The sequence below is a fragment of the Cydia pomonella genome, chromosome 12 (assembly GCF_033807575.1).
Source record: "Cydia pomonella isolate Wapato2018A chromosome 12, ilCydPomo1, whole genome shotgun sequence".
Classification (NCBI taxonomy): domain Eukaryota; kingdom Metazoa; phylum Arthropoda; class Insecta; order Lepidoptera; family Tortricidae; genus Cydia; species Cydia pomonella.
In genome coordinates this window covers 14,927,073-14,950,219 of record NC_084714.1, presented here as the reverse complement: position 1 = coordinate 14,950,219, position 23,147 = coordinate 14,927,073, and the positions used below count along the sequence as shown (strand labels likewise).

The 23,147-nt window shown below is 35.1% G+C and overlaps 1 protein-coding gene across 6 annotated transcripts in view; it reads left to right on the top strand.

The window, feature by feature from the left end:
• Nucleotides 1-23,147, top strand: part of LOC133523699 (collagen alpha-1(IX) chain-like) — a 217,685-nt gene that overhangs the window by 107,838 nt on the left and 86,700 nt on the right. For all 6 annotated transcript variants that reach the window (XM_061859382.1, XM_061859381.1, XM_061859379.1 and 3 more), the window contains exons 2-3: nucleotides 18,565-18,647; nucleotides 22,162-22,709. In XM_061859382.1, coding sequence (XP_061715366.1) covers nucleotides 18,565-18,647; nucleotides 22,162-22,709 — 631 coding nt within the window. The remainder of the gene's footprint in view (nucleotides 1-18,564; nucleotides 18,648-22,161; nucleotides 22,710-23,147) is intronic.

The following is a 23,147-nucleotide window of genomic DNA, read 5'->3' as shown; positions in this document are numbered from 1 at the left end:
TAGTTTTGGGAAGCGGTAGCGGATATAAAAGAGAATTTATAGTATCATTTGATAACCAAACATATGAAAAGGTACCCACTTAGTAACTGAATACTTGACAGTTGTTATAACCTTTCTCCGAGCACCCTGACTGTCACTGCTACCAAAATATGATACTCGTACCAGCTACCACTTTATACATAAGTACTACTTTAAGGCACGAAATAGGTAAACCTAAAACTTATTTTGAAACTTCGTAATTCGTAAAATAATTTATACATGATTTTTTAGAATATGTAGTTCAAGTTCAAGTTTGAAGGGTAAATTCTAAACATTTCAAATTATCTGTACCTAAATATTCTCCATAATCCAACATAATTCTGTACCGTGGAATCTAAGACGATAAGCACAACATTTAAATCAGGGACAAGTTAATAATAGAGATTGGAAAGCCCTATAAAATTTTATATTATCACTGTCTGTGCCATTTTTCCTTGTTGGGTGTATACCATGAAATAAAATGGAGCCAGTCTAGTCTTTCTGGTCAAGAAGCGTATTCTGATTGTAGTAACAGGTTATAAATTTGTTAAGGATATGATCTGTCAATGTCAAAAGTGGCATTTCTTCAATTATAAAATAATAAAGATCTGAATTCACGTTAACAAGAATGAGATATCACCCGGAACAGAATACTATCAATATTATAAAATTGCTCGTTCTTTATTCTTGTAAAAGAAGAGGGCAGGGGAGCCTAAAGCGGGTACCTCTCTTAAACGAACAAGAGCTGTTTTATATACAAGTGATCGTCATACAATAAGAGAAAATGTTGTTCCATTTCTAAATATTATATTATTTTAAAAATTTGCAAAAAAAAAGATTAAAGCAATACCTTTAACCCTAGAAGCTATTTTTATCATGCTGAAGCAATCGACATCAAAATCAAAGTGATTTGTTAAGATTTAGTTAGTGAAAAACGTTTTCTCCCGAAATGGAATTTCAAAGAAAAAGTACCCATATTTCGCTAGGATCGCAAAGCTATTCTTCCCTCTTAACTTTATTTTTGTTTAACTAAAAACGGGCTCTGGGGCAAACTTGTTCTGATTTGATACAATTGTATACTTATTTTTATAGATAAAGAGATAGCCTCTATTATTTACATGTCTCTGGTTTACATGTCTTTAAATATTACCCCAAACCTTTTACAACTTCAGTGCCCTTTAGATATATTTGCTACGAACTACATCAATTACACTAGACGCTTTCCAACAAAATCTTGTAGGTAATTGAAGATTTGTAAGAATTATTACTTGAAACTTTATAGAATTTAATTTCTCCGATGGTAAGTAAGAGGTTGTTATATTTCAACCGCTTAAATGATGTAATTTTGTGAAATTTAATCATTGGTTTAAAATAATTAGTACTGTGAATTTAGGCAATCAGCTGGGATAATATTAAACGCTCATTAGGATAATTGTAAAATAAAAAATGTTCGTATAAAATGCAATGAAGATTTTTCTTTTACTTGACTAATTTACATTGTTTCAAAAATGTGTTTGAACTAGGAGTATTCAATATTATCCAACTAAAAAAGGCTTGCAATTAAGACTTAAGGGTTAAATATGATACAAAAGTTTTATTTTGAAACAGTAAGTATGATACCATTTTAACTCCCTTTTAACATAATGATGAGCATTAAAAATTGTTATTACTTGTACAAAAATTGTTAATCTGCTAACCTCCTAATTATATCGAAAGACATTTCATCATAACGTCACTCTCAAAATCAGCGTTACTTGTAATTTCATTTAATTCTGCATCATACAACGCAATACGTTTCATAGTAACATTAAAAAATCGGGATAAAATATCACTTCCTCGGACCTATTACCTCGTACATCAATAAATTAATTACTTTGTCCCTAGCAGTGCAACGATATCGTACCTAAAATGATAACGACGTATGAGCATGAATAGATTGATTGATATGATACTTTATAAAAGAAAATTATGTTTTATCGATGGTCACATGAGGGTCCTTTAAGTGGGTAACTGGCTTTTTGACCTATTCTTGATATATTTATGAGTTGTAGTAGAAAGGTTTCTTTGAGTTCAACTTCTACTAATTTATTTGTGAGTGCATTCTCCCCACTGACGATATAATCTCTCTTCCTCTTCGCGTTTGTCCCGGCATTTTGCTACGGCTCATGGGAGCCTGAGGTCCGCTTGGGAACTAATCCCAAGAATTGGCGTAGGCACTAGTTTTTACGAAGGCGACTGCCATCTGACCTTCCCACCCAGAGGGTAATCTAAGCCTTATTGGGATTAGACCCGTTTCCTCACAATGTTTTCCTTCGCCGAAAAGCGAGTGGTAAATATCAAATGATATTTCGTACATAAGTTCCGAAAAACTCATTGGTACGGGCCGGGGTTTGAACCCGCGACCTCCGGTTTGCAATTCGCACGCAGTTACCGCTAGGCCACCAGCGCTCTGTCGATATAATGCCCGTTGATATAATTGACAATCTAACAAGGTAACGCATTCTTATGCAATAAAATAAAACGCCGATACTTCGCGCGTAGTGAATTTGCTTTTGCACTAGCTTATTCTATAAGGTCGTATGCGGCAAAACGAGTTTTACGAGTTTAAAGAAATAAAACAAGAATTAATAGAAAAATCACAACTACATTATTGAAGCGCGTGTTTAGACTAATCTGCATTGACAATTTAGAGGCATGAATCGATCCCATTTGCATGTACAGTAAAAATGTTTGTTTAAAATGTGGCATCTTTGATGCGATTATTTCTGCTATAAAACATAACCAATCGTATATCGGCAACTACAAAAATGAAATCGATGCCATGAATAACCAGTTCACTAAACAATCTTTTCATGAGCTTTGTAATTGCTGAGATAAATCAAAATGCCTGACGCCAAAAATTGCAATACGCCATTGTAATTGAACAATAGTCTTCTGAACCCACACACCTGACAGACACATATACACACCTGACAGGTACTTTATGTCTCACATATATTAACATTAGCATTTTGCTTTACCTAATTATTTTGTGAAGTTTAACTTTTATTTACACATGATTATTCAAATTGCTATTTTATAATTTTATCAAGAACTCGCAGCCTCTGCAATCCGTGCATCGCTCTTAATCAACTGAGCTACGGAAGCCTACCACTACCAGAAATGCGCAAATCTTTCCATTCCTTCCCTTATAATATATAAACGCCCTGGGGTGGCGTACAGCGACATTTATAGATTTGTATTAGTATAATTGGCTAGATAAAAATGGATATTTTTAATTATTTCCAAAGTTGAAAAACAAATGAGCACAATTATACAAAATAATGTAACAAAAGTTTTAAGACGAGTAACTAGACATATTTCGTTCGTTTAAAAATATTTCCGATTAAACCACTTTAGAAAATATCAAATAATTTTAATACACAAGAATCCAAACATGTATTTGTTTAAAGAGCTTGCTTTCTGCAAACAAGTTAGGTTCAACGCTATGAAACACGTAGACCTTAATACCTACTTGTGTATGTACACGGCTCGAATCTTCAAGGGTCGGAATAAGTACAATTTAAACTTTCATGGCTAACAAGGTAACCGCGATATTTTCTTTCACCGCCGAGTGAACCATGAATTTGTTAACACCTAAATACATAAATTTTGCGAGAGCCGACCTGTTAAAAAGGCTCGGGTGCTTTTGGCTGGTTGATTGCTTTTTATTCCACGTTACGTAAGAGGCCAGGCAGTTAAATAAATAATATTTAAAAGTGCTGTACTTAACTGACTATGAAGGGAGGGGATTTTATTTTACCTTATGTTGTGACACAACGTATAATTGTTGAACGTACAGTAAGCAATGATGGACGACATTATCCACGTGATAAAGCACCCGTCACTTTTACTCTTTAACCGGGCGTAAAAACATATGAAAATATCACAAGAATAGGTACTTTCTACGAAAATTATTTTGAACATGATCGGTTGACCCATACATTTTCTAACATTGACAGAACTCGTAATATGAATATACCCGTTACCAAGGTAGTTACCGCAATGAAATTATCCGTATTTGATTGCATTACTTATTTCTATTTTTTCTACTATCAAGAGTAAAAACGAAAAAAAATCCGAGTGCACCAAAACACCTTTTGAATAACACTTTTTTCCTGCAAATGTTAGACATTTTTTATCATAAACGCTTGGTGGTATTTCACTCAGGTTGAGCTGGAATACCTAATTAAAAAAAATACTCCCTATTACTTTCTTTTATCTCATTAAGTTACATGAACTAAGAAAAAATAAGGTTGTCGGTGAAACATTTATTTTAAATCAACGTTTTAATTAGTTTTATTGTCGAAATACTGTTTTTTTTTTTTGATAATGATTTCCAAAACGTCATCAAAATTTACAACTTAAATATATTTTACATATTTTTAAATCGTGGCTGTATCACATAAATAAATTGGCGGACAAATCTGTAATTTTACTGTATTTTTGCACTTGTTTCGCTTAAAACCTTTTTTTACTCAAGTGTGATGAAAAACATTGTGTGTAACACGGGAAGTATGACAATTTATAAACATGTGTGAAATGTACTAGAACAGTGATGAGCACTGTCTACCTTATTAGAATCCTATAGATGAGATGGAAAACAAAGTATGTATCACAAATTGATAATTATAGAGGTACATCAACTTATTGTAACTTATTACTCAAGGCTAATTCACACAAGACTTGAATATAATTCAATAAGCTACACACAATAAACTTTCCGTTCGATTGTCGTATCGATATAGAACTAAAAGGAAACCTGATGTCCAACCTCCTTCAAGCGTTTGATGGATTGGCCCAAAGGACTTTTGTTCCAACTACGATAATTAATTTGGCCCGTCTATAGGGTTGTCAGGTCCCACTGGGGTTGCGTTAATCTAGCACACTATGACCGACAAGAGAATGGTCCCGATTCTCGGTTTCTGACATGTGAATGAACAATATGCTATTGGTTAATTAGAAACTGAATACAATGCTTGTTCTGGTGGCTTGGATTCAGTGAAAGCATCGAAATTATTTCAGGATGTGGTATGTCCTCTGAACGGTCCTCATATACGAAATTATTTTTCGATATTCCGAAACTACTGTATGCCAAAGCGATAGTGTCCGAGTGGATACGACGTCCGACTTTCAATCCAGAGGTCGCGGGTTCAAATCCTGGCTCGTACCGATGAGTTTTTCGGAAGTTATGTACGAAATATCATTTGATATTTGCCACTAGCTTGTCGGTGAAGGAAAACATCGTGAGGAAACCTGCATATATCCTGAGGAAATGCCAGAAACGACTATCTACATTTGTATGAAAAAATTACCTTCTCCATCCTCTTAATATTTATTTTTACAATAGGTAATATTTTGTTTAAAGCTATTTTCAAAATTGAAAAGTCCAAAAACTTTTTCTATGTTTACCAATCAATTAAAATCTACACTTTGTGTTTCTGTCATTTTGACATCTTGATGTGTTTTGATATAAATTTAGCACTATATTACGTTTAGCCATGCTAAATAAAGCCTGATCAGTAATATATGATCACGCGCCATATTGCGGAATTTCATTGGAACTAAATTTCCCATATTAAACTGAACTGTCACCCTATACATGAGAATAACAGCGCCCTCTTGACATCAATGATCATATATTTCTGGTCGGGCTTTACATTGCAAAAACTAATAACAATAACTTATTTTATACAAAAAAAAACACTCACATGGTTGCAATTTAAGATGAATTACTTACCTATTTTAATACAATTAAATTATGAGTGGAAATAGCGGGCTCCGGTTTTAGTAAAATATTGTATATATTGTTACGTATTATGTATTTAGTAACAAATAAAAATTTAATTTATATCGTGTTATAATATTTTTTATACGTAATAAATATCTAATGACGAAATATATATATATATATATGCTCCCTGACCGTTTTCGGCCACGGCGACTGCTTTAAATCCTTTATGTAAATAATTTGTGTCAACTTCATGTTGATCATTACAAATCAGATATGGTAATAATAAAACGGAAACATTTTCACAGGGACAGCATTTAGAGGATTGACTTCAAAACAGTAATTGCTCAACTCAGATAAGGTTACCGATAGAAACATGAAATGTTATTAAATCTTGATATTTAAGTGGCTGTTCATTGCATTATGCAAATGCAAATTACCTTAGAAATACAATCCCAAAGCCTACGCACTTATTCGCTTAAGGTGGGATCAGACTGTTCACTCAAATGAGTGTTCACTTGGGTGAATGATTCATTTTCCTTTCATTTCACGTTCACACGGCTGCGCGAAATATTTTTCATTTTTTGAACTTCTACTATTAGTAGGTCCGTTAATAATGAAAGAAAATACTTAAATTAGAGACAGTTTACCTAGCCGAATAAAACTTCAAATTGTACTGTGATACCTTGGAGGATTGAAAAAAAATATGCATAATCCAAATGAACGTTCATTCTGTGTTCACGCTGTTCATTTTTTGTTCATTCGGAGTGCGAGTGAAAGATGCCGAATGAAAATATCCAACACTGTTGGATTGTTTCACTAATGAATTCAGTTTTAACTTGTTTTGTGTTCAGAAATGTCACTTTGAGTCAAAGATGAATAATGAAACACGAAAATGAACACACAATGAACCGTCTGATCCCACCTTTACTCAAAATGGCAATATGAACACGATTTGCGACATCACGCTTCGAGTCGTTTGTAGAAAAAATTTGTTAAATAGCAAATGTACATACTACACTCGCAAACACAGATCTACAATGTACCATCAGCAGCAAAAGTTCATGGCAACTTAATTAATAAATTCATTCATAATTTCTATATGCAATTTCTCAGCTCACTGTACTACAGACTACAGGAAGAAATTATGAATGAAATCATTGATAAAGTCGCCATGCACTTTTACGGCTGATGGTACGAGTACAAGACTGCCTGTCAAATATATATTATAGTGGTAACTCGTAACGACCTTGACCCCTGCGGTACAGGCCGCAGGTACAGGTTTTTTTTTAAAAAAGGGGATCGCTTTCATAAAACCAGCCTACTTAAAAGCACAAAATAATTATTATATTTGGGGGGAGGGGGGTTATTTTTTCTTTTTTACTTTTTTGATGATAAGTATTTCATACGATACGACAAGATACGAGTAAAGGCATGTAAATAATAGACCTCACTTTTACTCCACTCCCACCCCCACCGTCACCCCCACTCCCGCTCCCACCCTAAGCGCGAGATAATCGGAAACAAACATACATACAAACATACGGGTCAAACTGAGAACCTCCTTTTTTTAAGGCGGTTTAAAATTAGAGTCTAAAATTGTATTAGTCGAATGGCAATAATATTGCACATTTTGAGTTAATGCATCAATAATACGCCTATATAGAAAGCTACTTTAAATGTAGTAAAACAATAAGCAACCAATAATAAAGGTTAGATAACTGAATAAAAACCCTCAACAAAAACCCGATCGCGATGGGGTTTTGAGATTAACTCAGTTAAAGGTTAAGGTTAACCTTTTAATAATTTTACCAGTACAAGCAGGTAACAGTGGGATACGGTTACCGAATGATAAGGTTACCGAATTGATTGGGTTACCGAACTGATAGGCTTAAGCATAAAGAGGGGTTTTTCGGTCCTTGTTCATGACAAGAAGAGAAAATTTAACAGATATTTTTCCCTCTAATATTCAACGTACAACACAACCATTTTAAGTATAGATTTTAATAAGCAGGATAATCTCTTGTATAATTTAAATACATTCTCAGAATTTTACTCGATTCTATACATGTAATATTTAATTTGCATAATGGCATACTTAATGATAATGTAGATAAGATTAGTATTAGTGATAATTAATGTCGTTATTTATGTATTATATTCGAAAGTATTATTACTTAACTTTATATAAAAATAAAATCAAAGATGTTTATTAGCTACTGTAATCTTATTCTAATTGTAATAACAGGTTATGAATTTTATCTGGATATGATCTAATCAATCTTTGGGGGAATATGGCTACATCGATAGTATCGATGCACATTTCACCAACGTCAAAGTGGACTCCACGTGGGATCGAATTAAAATTTCATATTCTTCACTTCAGCTAGCGTACGGTATAAACAATAAATTATGGTCTCTAGGGCTCTAGCCAGACACGGTGAAACGTAGAAATACCAATTGTGTTAGAGCACGAAGTTGTTCGGTTATTAATGTTATCATGAGCTCTTGTAAAGCGATAGCTGGACTTTACAAGGACCACGTGGAGTTAGCTGTCGTTGTCGCCAGAATGGTGGATAAACTCGTATCAAGATTAATTCTTTATTATCCGCACACTTGTACATTAGTTTACTGCGTTATACGCTATCACTTAAACTTTTAACATCATTGATGAGCAAATACAATAGGACATTGTGGGGGGGGGGGGGGGGGAAGTGAAATATTGTACGAGAGTCTACATATTCACGACACTCTAGTAACAATATTCTTACCCCCGGGGTTACACACAATGTTTTTCATCGCACTTGCAAAGAACAAACAAAATCAGAAGCGAAATAATTGTTAAATACGGTGACACTTCAAATATCCATCCGCCATATTGTCATGTTTTGACAGTTTAGGCATCGAAGGCACAGACCTATCCGACGTTCAGCCACAATTGAAAATTGGCTTTTAAATTAATCAAATTATATATCTTCAAACATGAACAAAAATACTTAATTATAAACATTAATATTTTAAACGTGTAATAAAAAATGTGAAACTAATTTATACATATTTATAAATTAATAACAAAAAAAGAGGTTTTTTTCACAATCCATAATTATTTCTATGTTATACACTAACACTAATTTCTACGTTTTTTTTATGTTTTTATGTACATTACTAACAAAATATGGATCCTTGGTCTGAATTAAAGATTATCATAATAATAATAATTCCCCGGGAACAATATAGGCCTTTGTCCATTTAGCCATCAAAAGTGCATTTAGCACTAAATCATGTGCTAACTATGAAACGCTGGGCTGAACATGTTAACTAGGTATTGGCACGGCCACAGCACCTCGCACAAGCCAAAATTCTAAAATCTGAAGCCAACTAAATCAACGGTGGACTTAGGTAACTATATTTACATGGCGTTTAAACACTTGATATAAAACAATAACAGTAAAACTTAACAGTATATTTTAATGGAGGCAGTAGGCAGGCATTGGGTGGCTTTTTATTAAGCTTTTATTAGGTCGACCTGTATGTAACTAACTATGTAATGGAATCTAAGGTAACTAATTTAACCATCTTCCAAAGATCGTAGCGTCATGAAAATTGGCAGCTGGTACTGGTACTGTTGAACTGATCTAATGATGGAGCCCGAAGATATGAACTGGAATTTCATGATGGAACATCGTATCATACCTGTGTTTGGATTTGTTAGAAAAGTCTTGTAATGAACTTTGACCACGATTAGGTTTCAAGGTCTGATGATGAAGCCGGAAGACTGGCATTCCATGATGGAATATCGTATCATAGTCGTGTTTCCACTTGTGAAAAGGTCACGTAATTGACTTTGAACACGATCAGGTTTCAAGGTTATAACAAACCTATTATATTACGTGCATTTATAAAAGGGTGTTTTTATAGTGTTTTTAAGCTATTAATTTATTTATAATATACTCTATTTAAATACGCGTTAAATAGAAAATAAATGAACCTAAATAAACCAAATATTGAAGCTTTCTTATTACTTAATTAAATCATGTCACGAACGAAAAATTTACGACTTACTACTGACCTACACCTTTCAATATTTATTGAGTATGTAAATATTATACTAGGACCCTATTTAACCTTTCATTATGAGTGTGGTGGTCAAAAATTGTGGGTTCAATTCCAACCTCAATTGTGCTGTATAGAACACAAAATCATTCTCGAAAAACAAAAAGATGCCTAAAAAGCGGTCAGGATCCTTAGCATACACAGAGCAGAGGTTAACAATACCTTTTCAATATATTAAGTAAACTTTTAAAATTTCAACCATGTATTAAATTACAACCGCAGATCTCAATCAATATTATAGCGCTCGTATACTCTTGTACAGTTACGGTTGGAAACATCTACACGATCGAAGTGCCAAAAATATGTATACACTACCCTAATATATGGGCCACAAGGTCGTGTATACATATCTTTGGCACTTTGTCCGTATCGATATTTTCAGAAGTGACCGTACTTTGGTATTAATTATCCTCACAATTTAATCGTCTAGTTTGATTGTATGGTGCTATTCCCGATTTGGCATTTGAGTTCTAATTACGACACATTTGTACTTGCATGATAATTTAGTTTGGCACACACTGGTTAGATTCAGTAAGACTTATTAATTATTATGATTTGAATTTGAACCTGATGGTACCATCAGCCGTAAAAGTGCATGGCGACTTTATCAATGAATTCATTCATAATTTCTCCATGCAATTTCGCATCATCAATACTGGTAGATTAAATTATCAGTCCTAGAACAAACGTTATATCGTTGACCCACTTTCATTTCTATGACGAATTGACGATCTTACAATTCTCGTAAGTCAAATCAAGCAAAAAGAGATTATCTGTTCACACTTCAATTGGCTTAGGCGCCTCAAATCCCATCCAAGAAACAATGTCAGACTATTACAACCAGTGCCGGATTAACCATTAAGCAAAATAAGCACTTGCTTAGGGCACCACGTGTAGGGGGGCACCAAAATCGTAGGAAAAAAAAACGCGCAGGCTGCATCAGCATCGTAGTCGTAGTGTAGTACTTATGTACACGAAACTTTTTGATACGTGTGCAAGTACCCATCTAATAACGAAGGGTCGTAAGAGAGTGAGGACACGTATTTAAGCACATCCCCAACCTTATGCGGAGGCCATCAAAGCTCATGGCCAAAAAATCTTACCGTCGGGCTTGTGGCCAACCGATTTTCTCGACGTAGATTACCGATTTTGTAGCGTATTTTGCTCTCTTGCACACACAAACTATATTGCACACCAGATGTGTCGGCTAGGCCGAGTTGCTGCAGAGCCGCGATCCTGCGACCTAATTGTCAAAGTGTAATAAAGGGCCCTGCGAAGGCCGAAAAACAAAAGCATCTTTATCAAGTTGCGCTTTCGTGTTAAGGCAAAGGCCGAGCAGTAGGAGGACCGTGATTACATAGGTTCGATTTCAAGCCACTCTTTTGCAGTTCGGCGTTAGGTCTTATGCGACGCCAGGCCTTTTACTTTATGCAAACTGCCTCACTTTCGCTTGGCTATGGATCCATATCCATGCTGTCCTCTTTCGGCTCGACCTTTGGCCTCATCCGTAAGCGCCGCCTCATCGAACGCTCAGCGCATTCAGGCTTAGACTTTGCCTTTAAAAACACTGATTTCAACCTTCACGATTTAGGCCAATCAAATTAGATCCAAAAATAGCGTTTTGAGGAATTAATTCCCAGCAAGCTGGAAATTGATTTAATACAATTATTTGGTCCTAAATGCGTATAACCTGAGTTTGCTCTATCTCAGGAGGTGTGTGCATACATTGTGAGATCCTTTGGAGATAATTTTTTTCTTTGGATTGCCAAACCACTCGATGTAGAAGGAACCCCCTATCAATTATATTAGCACTTGGTGGATCCGACACTGGTAAGAAAGCGTTTTCGGATTATTGACATGATTTTACCAAAAATAAAAAATGTCGACCTTTTTTAGGGTTCCGTAGCCAAATGGCATAAAACGGTACCCTTATAGTTTCGCCATGTCCGTCTGTCTGTCTGTCTGTCTGTCTGTCCGAGGCTTTGCTCCGTGGTCGTTAGTGCTAGAAAGCTGAAATTTGGCATGGATATATAAATCAATAAAGCCGACAAAGTCGTACAATAAAATCTAAAAATTAAATTTTTTTTAGGGTACCTCCCCTACACGTAAAGTGGGGGTGAATTTTTTTTTTCGCTTCAACCCTAGAGTGTGGGGTATCGTTGGAAAGGTCTTTTCAAGAAACATTTCTTGATAAAGTGAATATATTCGGAGATAATCGCTCCGAAAGAAAAAAAAAATGTGTCCCCCCCCTCTAACTTTTGAACCATAGGTCCAAAAAATATGAAAAAAATCGTGGAAGTAGAGCTTAAGAAAGACATTAAATGAAAACTATAGCGGACATGATCAGTTTAGCTGTTTTTGAGTTATCGCAAAAAGTTTTCCCTTCATAGTAAAAAGACTTACTTTAATTAGGTACTGATTATGCAAATTTGCCTATTTGTTTAACTCGGGTCAAAGGTACCGTTTCATCCCTTGGTTAACAATTTACTATACTTTAAGCTCCAGTTTAGCTTATAGTGATGGAAGAGTAACTACGGAACCCTACACTGAGCGTGGCCCGACATGCTCTTGGCCGGTTATTTTTTATTTACAATTTACTACGAATACATATTAAGGTACCTACCTTAAGTCAATCAAACAATCAATATATTTTATGCAAGAACATAGTTAAATTACATTTTGGATCCTCAGTATAAATTTTAATAATAGTCGTAATTAGATCAAATTTTCCGTCGGCCGTACCATTTTCGATTTACAAGCAAAAAAACTGAAAAAGAGGAAACATTTATGCACACCTCCTGGAATGGAGCAAACTCGGATTACACGTATTTTTAGGTCAAAAAAATCTAATTGTATTGGCCTAATTGTGACACATTATTATTTAAGAAAACGGGACTTAATCGCGTTTGATTAAGTTCTAAAATTACCTCCAACATCAAAATAATGATGTCGACTTTACACAGTCTTCTCCGAAACCATGGGGACAACGCCGTCCTTGAAACGTCGGGTCAGAGGTAATTTTAAAACTTACCCTATTGAGTCCCATTTTCGTAAACAATAATTTGCTATTTAAGACATTTGTGACCATTGGTACTTGTTCTGACAAGAACCAATGGCCAATGGTTAAGCCCCTACTGAAGCTCGGCCTTTGCCCTCACATGGATGAGCTTCGCAGGAAAGCTCTAGAGGTTGCAAAATCCTGTGCAGAATACGGCCTATGTCTTACGTCTTCGCTTACACTTGGACAATGGTTGGCTTGGCCTCCGGACTTATGCGAAGCACGGTCTTCGAATTTGCTTACACTTCACCTTACCTACTCTTGGAACAATACTGCTGCAGTACTGTCAATTTCTGTGATAAAATGATGTGACGGATTGAAAATTCTATTCTCAGCAGTAATGCGGCAATAAACGTCACTCAATTTACCAAGAAAATTAAATGTAATCTTGATGAGGGGGCACCATGGTCTAGAAATGCTTAGGGCACCAAAATGTCTTAATCCGGCACTGATTACAACAGACGCTTAAATTAACTTCAATTAAATGTATGTATTGAATCCTGCATGCCAGATTATTTAGAAATACTAGCGATGATAGTTTTAGAATAAGTTATAAAATCTAACCTTCAGCTAGACTCAAGTACCATGAAAAAAGGTCACATAGTAACCATGATCCGTAAAAAGGGACCCGTTTGAATCACTTTTTAGAGCTCAATGATATATATAAACCTGGTATGGTTGGTATATTTTTACACGTTTATTTTATTCGACGCCCGTTCGCATACACTTGTTTTTTTAACGTTATCTATCTTACACAATACGTTCAAATTTTATATTGAATATAAAAATAAAAGTTTTTTTATATAAAAATGTGAACAACAATACTATAAGAATCTCAAATCCTAGCACTGATGCAAATATTACCTAAACATATGAAAAAAAATGCCTAAGTTAATTTGCCTAACCAAATTAACTGAGCGCTTATTTTCATTCTGAAAAATACAGGTTTAACTGCATTTCATTTCTTTAATCCTATGAACTATAATAATATTATTTATTTTGTAAACTGACCTTTTCCTGTGAGATGTAAAATTAGCTTGATTTTTGTATTTGTGTTATAGTATTAGTTTGGACGTTAATTTAGTAACTGATGACAGGGTCGACGATAGGAAGATTAATACGATAGGCCGAAATGAGGGACTTATTTTTCAGAGTTTTAAGTTGTTTCTCGCACGCAATATATTACGAGTATAGTCAGCATCAAAAGTAGCGGATGAAACAACGCGCCAAATTTATTTTTCAAATGTAGATAATCTTCAAAATATCGCGTTCAAAATTATATCTTTTACAGTCTTAGTTGTTCTATATTAAAGACATCACTTTTTGTTAAGCTGTTACAGAATGGTATATACTTATGAAGCGTTATTTGATCCGCTACGTTTGATGCTGACTGTACAACCTCTTAGCCAGTGTTCGCTTATAAATAAAATCGTAAGGTATTTTTGTTGGATTTTCCTTTTGTTGCGGTAAATCTTTTGTATTGCCTTTTATATATGTTTATATGACCGTTTGGTTTCTAAATAAATAAATAAAATACATGACTTTATTTTAGCTTTCGATAATTTACGATAAAATTTGGTGGATAGATAGAATTCCTTATTCTGTACTACATAAGTGCAATTTCACATATGCCCTAAAATATCTTCCACTGAGTTAGGAAAAAGTATCGTATTTTCGTAACACAATGGAATTTTTTTTTCAGTTCAAGTTTTGATTTTGCATTTATCGCGCCCCAGTATGGCGAACTCTTCAAACCAGCCAAATTTTATCCAAATATATCGAAAAATAAATTAGACGACACAATCTAAATCGGCCCATTTATTAACATAAGTGAAAAAATGTTCAAAGCTAAATTGTTTAGGTAGGAACTAAACTGTGTAAAATTGTAACTAAGTATTTAAATTAAATTAAAATAAACTTAAAAATGACATACTTAAAGCTTAAAATGTAGTTTCTCTCTAGTACTATGTTAAATATGCTGGCAGTATTTCCTCGCTGAATCGCAATACCTCTACCTACATACTTATGGTTGGACGATTTTAGGTAGATGTCTTGCCCTACTTGTTTCCACGGACCGTGCGTCTAGAAGCCGATGGCAAACAATTAATCGTTTAAAATTTCCACGAAATGCTGCAGAGGCTTTGCTGATGTTGGTTTTCTATTCCTATGTAATTTTTATGCTACGCATGACACGTTACAAATATTTAAAGCAAGGAATTTTAATGTATTTGCATTTTTTGTGAGAAAACACTTTAACAAAATGATTATACTACACAATTTAAATGGTACAATATTAAAGCGATGTATCAAGCTCCAACACAATGGAGCACACAGTTTATGACTACTTAATAACTGGCTGTTCTCAAACTTCGCTTATTCTTCTTTTTGAAATGTTTCATGTATTTCCTGAATGATAGCAAAACTTTAATATTAAATGGAATGTGGAAATAGCGTGAGGGAACTCGGACCATAATTTCAACTGAATACAAACAAAAAGTTATTGATGAGTTTCATTTATACCAAGGTTTTCCTACAGTTAATACAAATACATTTAAGCCTGAAGGGTTATTCGAATTTTAAAAATCTTTACTTAATTTGAAATGTTTGACGGTGATGCTAAGCGCAGTGCATCTTGCGCGTGTGAATACGCACACAAAATACGTGCTAATATGTCAGATCAATATCAAGTTAAATTATAATCTTGGAAATTCGTATAGGCCTCCAGAACCTCGTTATTTTACCCCTTTGAGCGTAACAAACAGCAGGGCTGCTTCTTTCAAAGCGTGTTATCAATAAGTACTTGGCTTACCAGTTGCCGATTCACACTATGTACCCACTTTTTTCTTACAAAAATAAATAAGTTGTTTTGTTTTAGAATATCCTTTATACTATTCGTGCACTATGTAAATAATGTATATTATGATTGTTTGTATTTATCTATGTAAGTGAATTGTAATATTCTTTTTCTCAAACTTGTAATGAAATGTTGACATGACTTACTTCAAATTAGGTCCGGGAATACTACACTCAGGTGCGATGAGTGAAGATGATATGTAAAGGAATTTTATACAGCCTTACACACCTAGGCCTGTAAGGCAACCTTCTTTTGTTTTTAAACGTCAAATAATGGCATTCAACCGTAAAAAACCTATAAGCAAAATTCTGCCAGTATGCTTTTCTTCATTTTTTTGTCTTTATATTTTTATTTTTCTTTTTCGTGTTTGTTAAATACTATTTCAAATATCATTTTCATTCATTATCATTTAAAAAACGCAAAAAAGAAAAAAAAGAAGAAAAGGGTAATGGCGTGCGTGATAGCGCCAAAATAATTACGTTTTTGTTCCCCTTCAATACCCCACGCACGGAATAACCTATCACATTAAGACATGAAACAATCATCATCATCATCAAGTTTGAGAAAAGCACTATACAAATCTCGGCGGGAACCGGGGTTGCCGGCCGCGTCTCCCTATCGTCCTCGCTACGCTCGGCCGTCTATATCTACTTGTCCTGCAACCCTTCGTTTCCCGTCCACTATAGTAATGTACTATTGGAGAAATAAATTCATAAACCATAGGTGAATATACTTATCTGAAACGTCAAAAAAATTACATGATTCATATATTTCGGCGACTAGTGTAACGATGTTTTCTATGGGAGGGCCAACAATTTTGTCGACTGTAGACTTGTCGAGGTTGGGCCCATAGTAAAAGTTGTTCAGTATGACACATTCGCCCCCTCGACCCTCCTCTATAGTTTGGTCAGACCCTATAAAATCAACCTGTCTAATAGTTGCGAGCATTGCATTTACTGTTCATCTAGAATAACTACAAGTACAATTTAGTGTATAGTTCGATTTTATCAAGGTATAACAATGTTCTTCTTTAAATGATTTATATGTTTATTAAATACCTTTTTCGAAACCCAATCTAAATCCCAAGATTTAGCATCCAATATGGTAATCAATGTAACAACGAAACGAACAAAAGTCTTGCCTATATTAATGCCCCGACACACCCAACGGATCCGTTTAATTATAATCCATTTGTAATCAATGCACGTTCACAAAATGAACGGCCTTCATACAAAACTGATTGCGCTAAAATATCCAATATTCGTGTCAATTAATGCTCTTTTCACGGTCCCCAACACGATTCCATCTGAATTGCAAATCGATATTTTTTTCCTTCCCCGCTGCAGTCCAAACTCGACATGGATCTCTAGTGATGTTCCTTTCTCCGTAATATTTCTCGGGCGGAAATATGACTTCTGGAAACATTTCTGTCACAATCTTGTGAACATTCTGGAATATTGGTATGCTTAAATCATTAGAACAAATCAACATATTGGCAGTCTCGAATCTATAGGACAGGCCACATAATAAACTTATCTCAATCTTTTTCGTTTAAAGCAGAATCATCTGAACTTTAACTAGTTAACCTAGATAAGTATATTTTTTAATATGTAGGCAGTCCCCTAAAAAAACATACAATTTCTTTTTTGCATAAATCAATACATCGGTGACAGTGTCATATGGTCCAGGACATGGCGTAAGCCGCAAATGCTGCTGCAGACGACGGTTTAAATCCGTTTTGAGGCCTCGGTTGATTTTTTCATTAGTATATAATATCTGTTTCTATATATTATTGAATTAGTTAGCTACTTGTAAAGTACGTGGGACAAGCAGCTGAAATATTTAAGAATAGAGAAAACTGTAGTAATTACGCTGTCACTCTTTATACGTGCTTTAACTTTTTCTGCGGCTGTGGCACCATGCCTGTCATGTTCTAACAAGTATGTAAGTGCGAAAGTGACAAGCAGAGTGGCAAGCGATAAAAATGCAACCATGCTGCAACCGCTGACCACGCGTACTTTAACTGCGATTTAAACTTTTGACGTATCTGTTAAGTGACATTGCTCCTTTAAAATCATGCTAATAAACTAAAATATCGATTGAATTCGAAATTCTAAGTGGTGTAAACAGCCTTACAAAAACTAGGCTTCATTATAAAAATATAAATGAAGCTTATTGTAACTTTGGTGTTAGCCGATCCCACATTGTAAATTGTTTATTAAAATCATGACACGAAAGAAATCTAGGGTCGAAATTGGAATAACGCTCGACGTAAAATTGTTTAATTGCTTACTGTACCTAAAAAAGTTATATTTTAATAAAACGCGTACCTCTTTTTGTTGTCATGATCCTTTTTTAGTGGACCTTTCTAAGAACTTTCAGTATTGCCTTTATATAAATAAATAAAAATGCCATATTTGGGACATCACTACATGGATCTAATTGAAAATGCGACGCCTCTCCGTGGCGGGTTCAAGTTTGTTTTGCTTGCTGAATTGGTTCGTTTGCACACTTTGATCATTTATCAATGTGAAACGAGCTACAATATGCGAGTAAAATGTCAAGACACACTATTTTTAGACCGTAACATTAACTCAGTGCCAATTTCTCCGTATGGTAAAAACTTAATACATGTGTACCATTTGAGGTTTAACTATATCTAGTTTAAGGAGTTTGCTGTTTATTTATTTTATTATCATCTGTATTTTTGTACTATGATATGTTTCAAGAACGTGTTATCCTTGTTTTCAGGTGTCAAACGCTACCGATCGCTCTTCTCTCGGCGCTCACGGCGGCTAATGATGGATTGTTCGGTTCCTCTAAATATCCAAACGGTAAGGCTGCTCGATTTGACAAACACTTCCATGCAAACATTTTTGTAAACAGATTTGGTTGATTTTGACCCTAATTGACAATATTTAAGTCGTAAGTACTGCTTGCTTACCAGAAATCATGCAACAATCGATGACGTAAAGATATTTTTTTACTGGTTTATTGGTGTTACGATTGAGTTTTCGAATTCCTGATGTTTACATTTTTACACAATGAGTGTATGAGTAAATAATGGTAGTTCCATTGAGTTATTATTACTTTATAGATACGCCTTACCAAACGCCTTAGCAACAACCCATGACGTAAAATACTGGTTCTTTGTGCCGGTGGTTAAACGTAGTAACAATAGTTAAATGGATAGTTCCTAATCGTGCACTTCACAGATCCTTTAAATACATTGTACTTGTAACTTACTTGCAACTAATAAGTCGCAAGTAAGTTACAAGTACAATGTATGTTGCGATGTAATAACGTCTTCCCTCCGGCGTCCTCAGGGACGATGGTAAAAGGCCGGACGGAATGTCATTGATTCCGTGGGAGATGGGACGGGTGTTGGTGTGGGACGCTACATGCGTGTATACACTAGCCCCGTCCCATCTTCATGGCACTTCCGTCTCACCGGGTGCAGCGGCGGATGCGGCTGAGCGAAAAAAAGAGCTAACAAGGAAGGGTACCCAACTGTCCGACTCCGATTTGATTCATTTTGATATATGTTATAGAGTAGTCTAAAATAACGGACACGTATTTTTTTTTAGCTGCCCAAACTCAACCTATTGGGAGAAATTGTCCTCCAAAGTACTAAAAAGTTACTAAATCTTCTAACTCCTATAGAAAGTGATGCTCAAGCAACTTGCTAGTTAATGGCTTGTTTGAGTATATGTTTGAGAGCAGAAAAAAATCATGTACACGTGTTTTGTTATATCTGCTTAAACTCAAGTTTTCCTAAAAAAAACACCAGTAGTGTAGTGATGTCCCAAATATGGTTTTATAATATAGTGATAATTAAGGTATTATAAAACTTCGAATGTCGATTTTTTTGTTATTACCGTTACGTTAGATTAATTTCGATGGTTATAATTTAGTTTAGTTTATAAGTTTTGATACAATATTTATATTATTTGGTTTACTTGAAATGTATGATATTGGGAACGACATAAGAACATTACATTTTATAACACTAAATTTGTAAGAGATAACGTCTGATAAGCACTTATAAAAAGGTTGGCTATTATGAGATAGTGTTAGATATCAGTTCTGTTTTTTAACAACGACCACTAACGGACGATATACTAAATATATATATCGTCGCCTAGTACCGATAGTATAAGCTTTGCTTAGTTTGGAGCTAGGTCGATCTGTGTAAGATTGTCCCCAAATATTACTTATTGATTTATATTGTCTATGGTTTTACAATACAACGATGTTTCTGAACGTCAAATATTGGGTCAACCTGCATGCAACGTCAGCCGTAATATGTATCTTCAAACTAGAATAGGCTTATCCGCAGGAAACTTGCTGGGCCCAATTTAGAGCGGTGAATAACTGAAAAGACGGCTTGCCTACCATATCGGGGTAAATCGAATCCGTACAGAATAAAGAACGACGGAGATTTACACTGAAGAGGTTTTGCATGTAGAATTGTTCGTTGCTGACGTTGATTCAATGGCCTAGAAAAAAAATCACAAAGTGCTGCGAATGACTTAATTAATTTACCTACGTGTACTTAATTTTAGTTTCTTATACTAAGTCAAGTTCTTAAACAAAAATTTCTAATTTCTTCCTGGCCTTCAGGGTGGCATAAAATATTATCTGACTTTTGCGTTTGGCATTTGATATTGTAGGCAATATAAATAATGTTAGTAATATTAATATTGTAAATGGTGTACCTAGCTTATTTGCTATATTTACCGCATTGTTTCTGCATAGACGAGGAACATCGCAAGTAATAATGCAGGCAATTAGCTTGCACTTCGAATATTGGCCATGTTAATATTGTAGCCAACGGTTACTTTGGCTCCCTAACTTTCAATCTTGGATGGTTAGTTAGTCTTTACGTTAGCGCTAGTTAGTCTTCAGCTAACTCTGTAACTAGCGAACACGTAAGTTTTGTAACTTACACCTAAACTTAGAAACACTACTAGCCCCTTAGTATGAAATTGCTAATATTTTATTTAATGATCCCTAGGCTTCACAGCCATTTGTTCGCTGCCTTCTATAGATTCCTTAGGATTTTGACGCCTTCCTACGCTGCATATAACGCTGCTTCGTCGCAATTTAAGGCTATCTGATCTATAAAATATCAGTCACTATAAACTTATAAATTGTATATACAGATGTCAATCATAATGAAAAAATCAACAATGAGCAAAAGAATGATGAGGAAAATAAATATTTTTCATTTAAGTTAATAACAACGCTATCTCTCGAGCCGGCTTAACACAACCATGTGGTGTGTGGTTGGGAGGCAAGTCATGCGCTAACGCATGTCTTCAGAGTTCATTAAGGTTGTAAACCTTAAAGTACAGATATCGCTAGTGATGTTGTCACAGTTGCAATGGTTAAATTCGCAGTGAATGAGCGATGGTCAGCTGACGCAATTGGTAATGCATTGGACCGGTAATCCAAAGATGTGGGTTCCAGTCCCACGTTGAACAGAGTTGATCATTGTTGATTTTTTCATTGTGATTGACATCTGTATATACAATTTATAGATTGTAATGTGGTACGATCCACAATAAAAAAGGAAAATAAATATTTTACACTATTAACTTGCAATATACGAAACAATTAAACAATATCTCTGAATAAAAATCTATACACTCAGTATCAACAATGTTTACAAAGTTGCCAGAGTCGGAGACAGTTGTTTATATATACAATACTTATCCAAATTACACTAACTGCGACGGGCAGGAAGACTGTTTTAAAATGCAAATTGCACCAGCCCTGACGGTCGTTGCTCCATCGATCAATACTAGTTTTATTTACTAAGTACTTGGTGCCCACTGACTTGACCAGCTTTTCTTACACTGTCATCCCTGCTATTAGGAGTGCTGGAACAAAAGAGACAGGGCAGATCAAAGAAATTCCAATGTTTCAATTTCTAGTCACTGAGAATCCATATCGATTTGTGATTACACTTCCAAACAAAGCTAGAAGCGATCACTAGTACAGTCAACTGCAAAGTAAACCTTCCCCCCTGCATATCAATTTGTTTGCAGAGGGGGTCAATTATCTCGGCAGTTGATGGAAGAAGCATCTATAATTGACCTATTATTTAATTTCACCTCCAAAAATCCGACGTCTGGTTGTCATATAACTTCTAAATTATTTTATCCCAAAAATATGTATTATAGAGGTGTGCAATAAAGAGTATTGTATTGTATACCTCACATAACAAACATCCATATCATATAGATACGGTACACCAATACTTATCTATTAATTCAGAATCTTATGATACACAGTACATTTTTATATATAAAAATTGACGAAGGCAATTATGTCTCATTTCAGAAGTACCGGAATATGACTTACTCCACGCGATCGGCGTGCCCTTCAGCAACCCTAAGACTCAATACTTCGACGAAGGCCTGGATGGATTCCCAGCGTACGGCCTTAAACCCGGCTCCGACATTAAATCACCCTACCGCCTCTTCATGCCTGAGAAACTGTACCCAGAATTCTCCATAACAGCCACAGTCCGACCCGCCACCGAGAATGGCGGCTTTCTATTCTCTGTCGTAAATCCTTTAGAGACGGTAGTCCAATTGGGAGTACAGTTGATCCCGTCGGGGAGAGATCTCACAAATATATCCCTTTTATACACCGATGCAAATATCTATGCCCTCTCGCAGACAATTGTATCGTTCGCTATACCCTCGTTCTCTAAGAAATGGAGTCGGTTTGGATTGAAGGTTACTACGGAGAATGTGACGTTGTATCTGAATTGTCACGAGTTTGATACCGTGCCTGTGAAGAGGAATCCGTTGGAGTTGATATTTGATTCGGCGTCTACGTTGTATGTGGGGCAGGCAGGACCGCTTATTCGGGGTGCTTTTCACGTAAGTTGAATTTTATTATCCTTTTTAGCGACAAACAACATTTTGAAAAAAATTACGGAGAGCTAAATATACCGGAAGTTAGCCAGAATTTGACTTCCTGGACACCTGTGAAATTTACATCAGGGTACATTTGGCTTTTTTGCCGCCCGAGGTTATTCAAACTTAAATAAAATGCTAATTCTTCTGTTAAAATTAATAATTCTAAAACTTTATTTGAATGATTAATTCACCTACTTTGAAATAATTAGGTCCGAAGCCGTGGATATTAAAAATGTTCTTCGAAACCTCATTATCTTTAATTAATTCAATGAAAGCCAGAATTTTTGCGAGCTCCCGAGATTTTGTATAATTCATTGTATTAACTTTACAAATATAAAACTAATTGTTAAAAAAGTGGCAACAATTTTAGCTTTCATTATTTGTAATATAATACTTAGT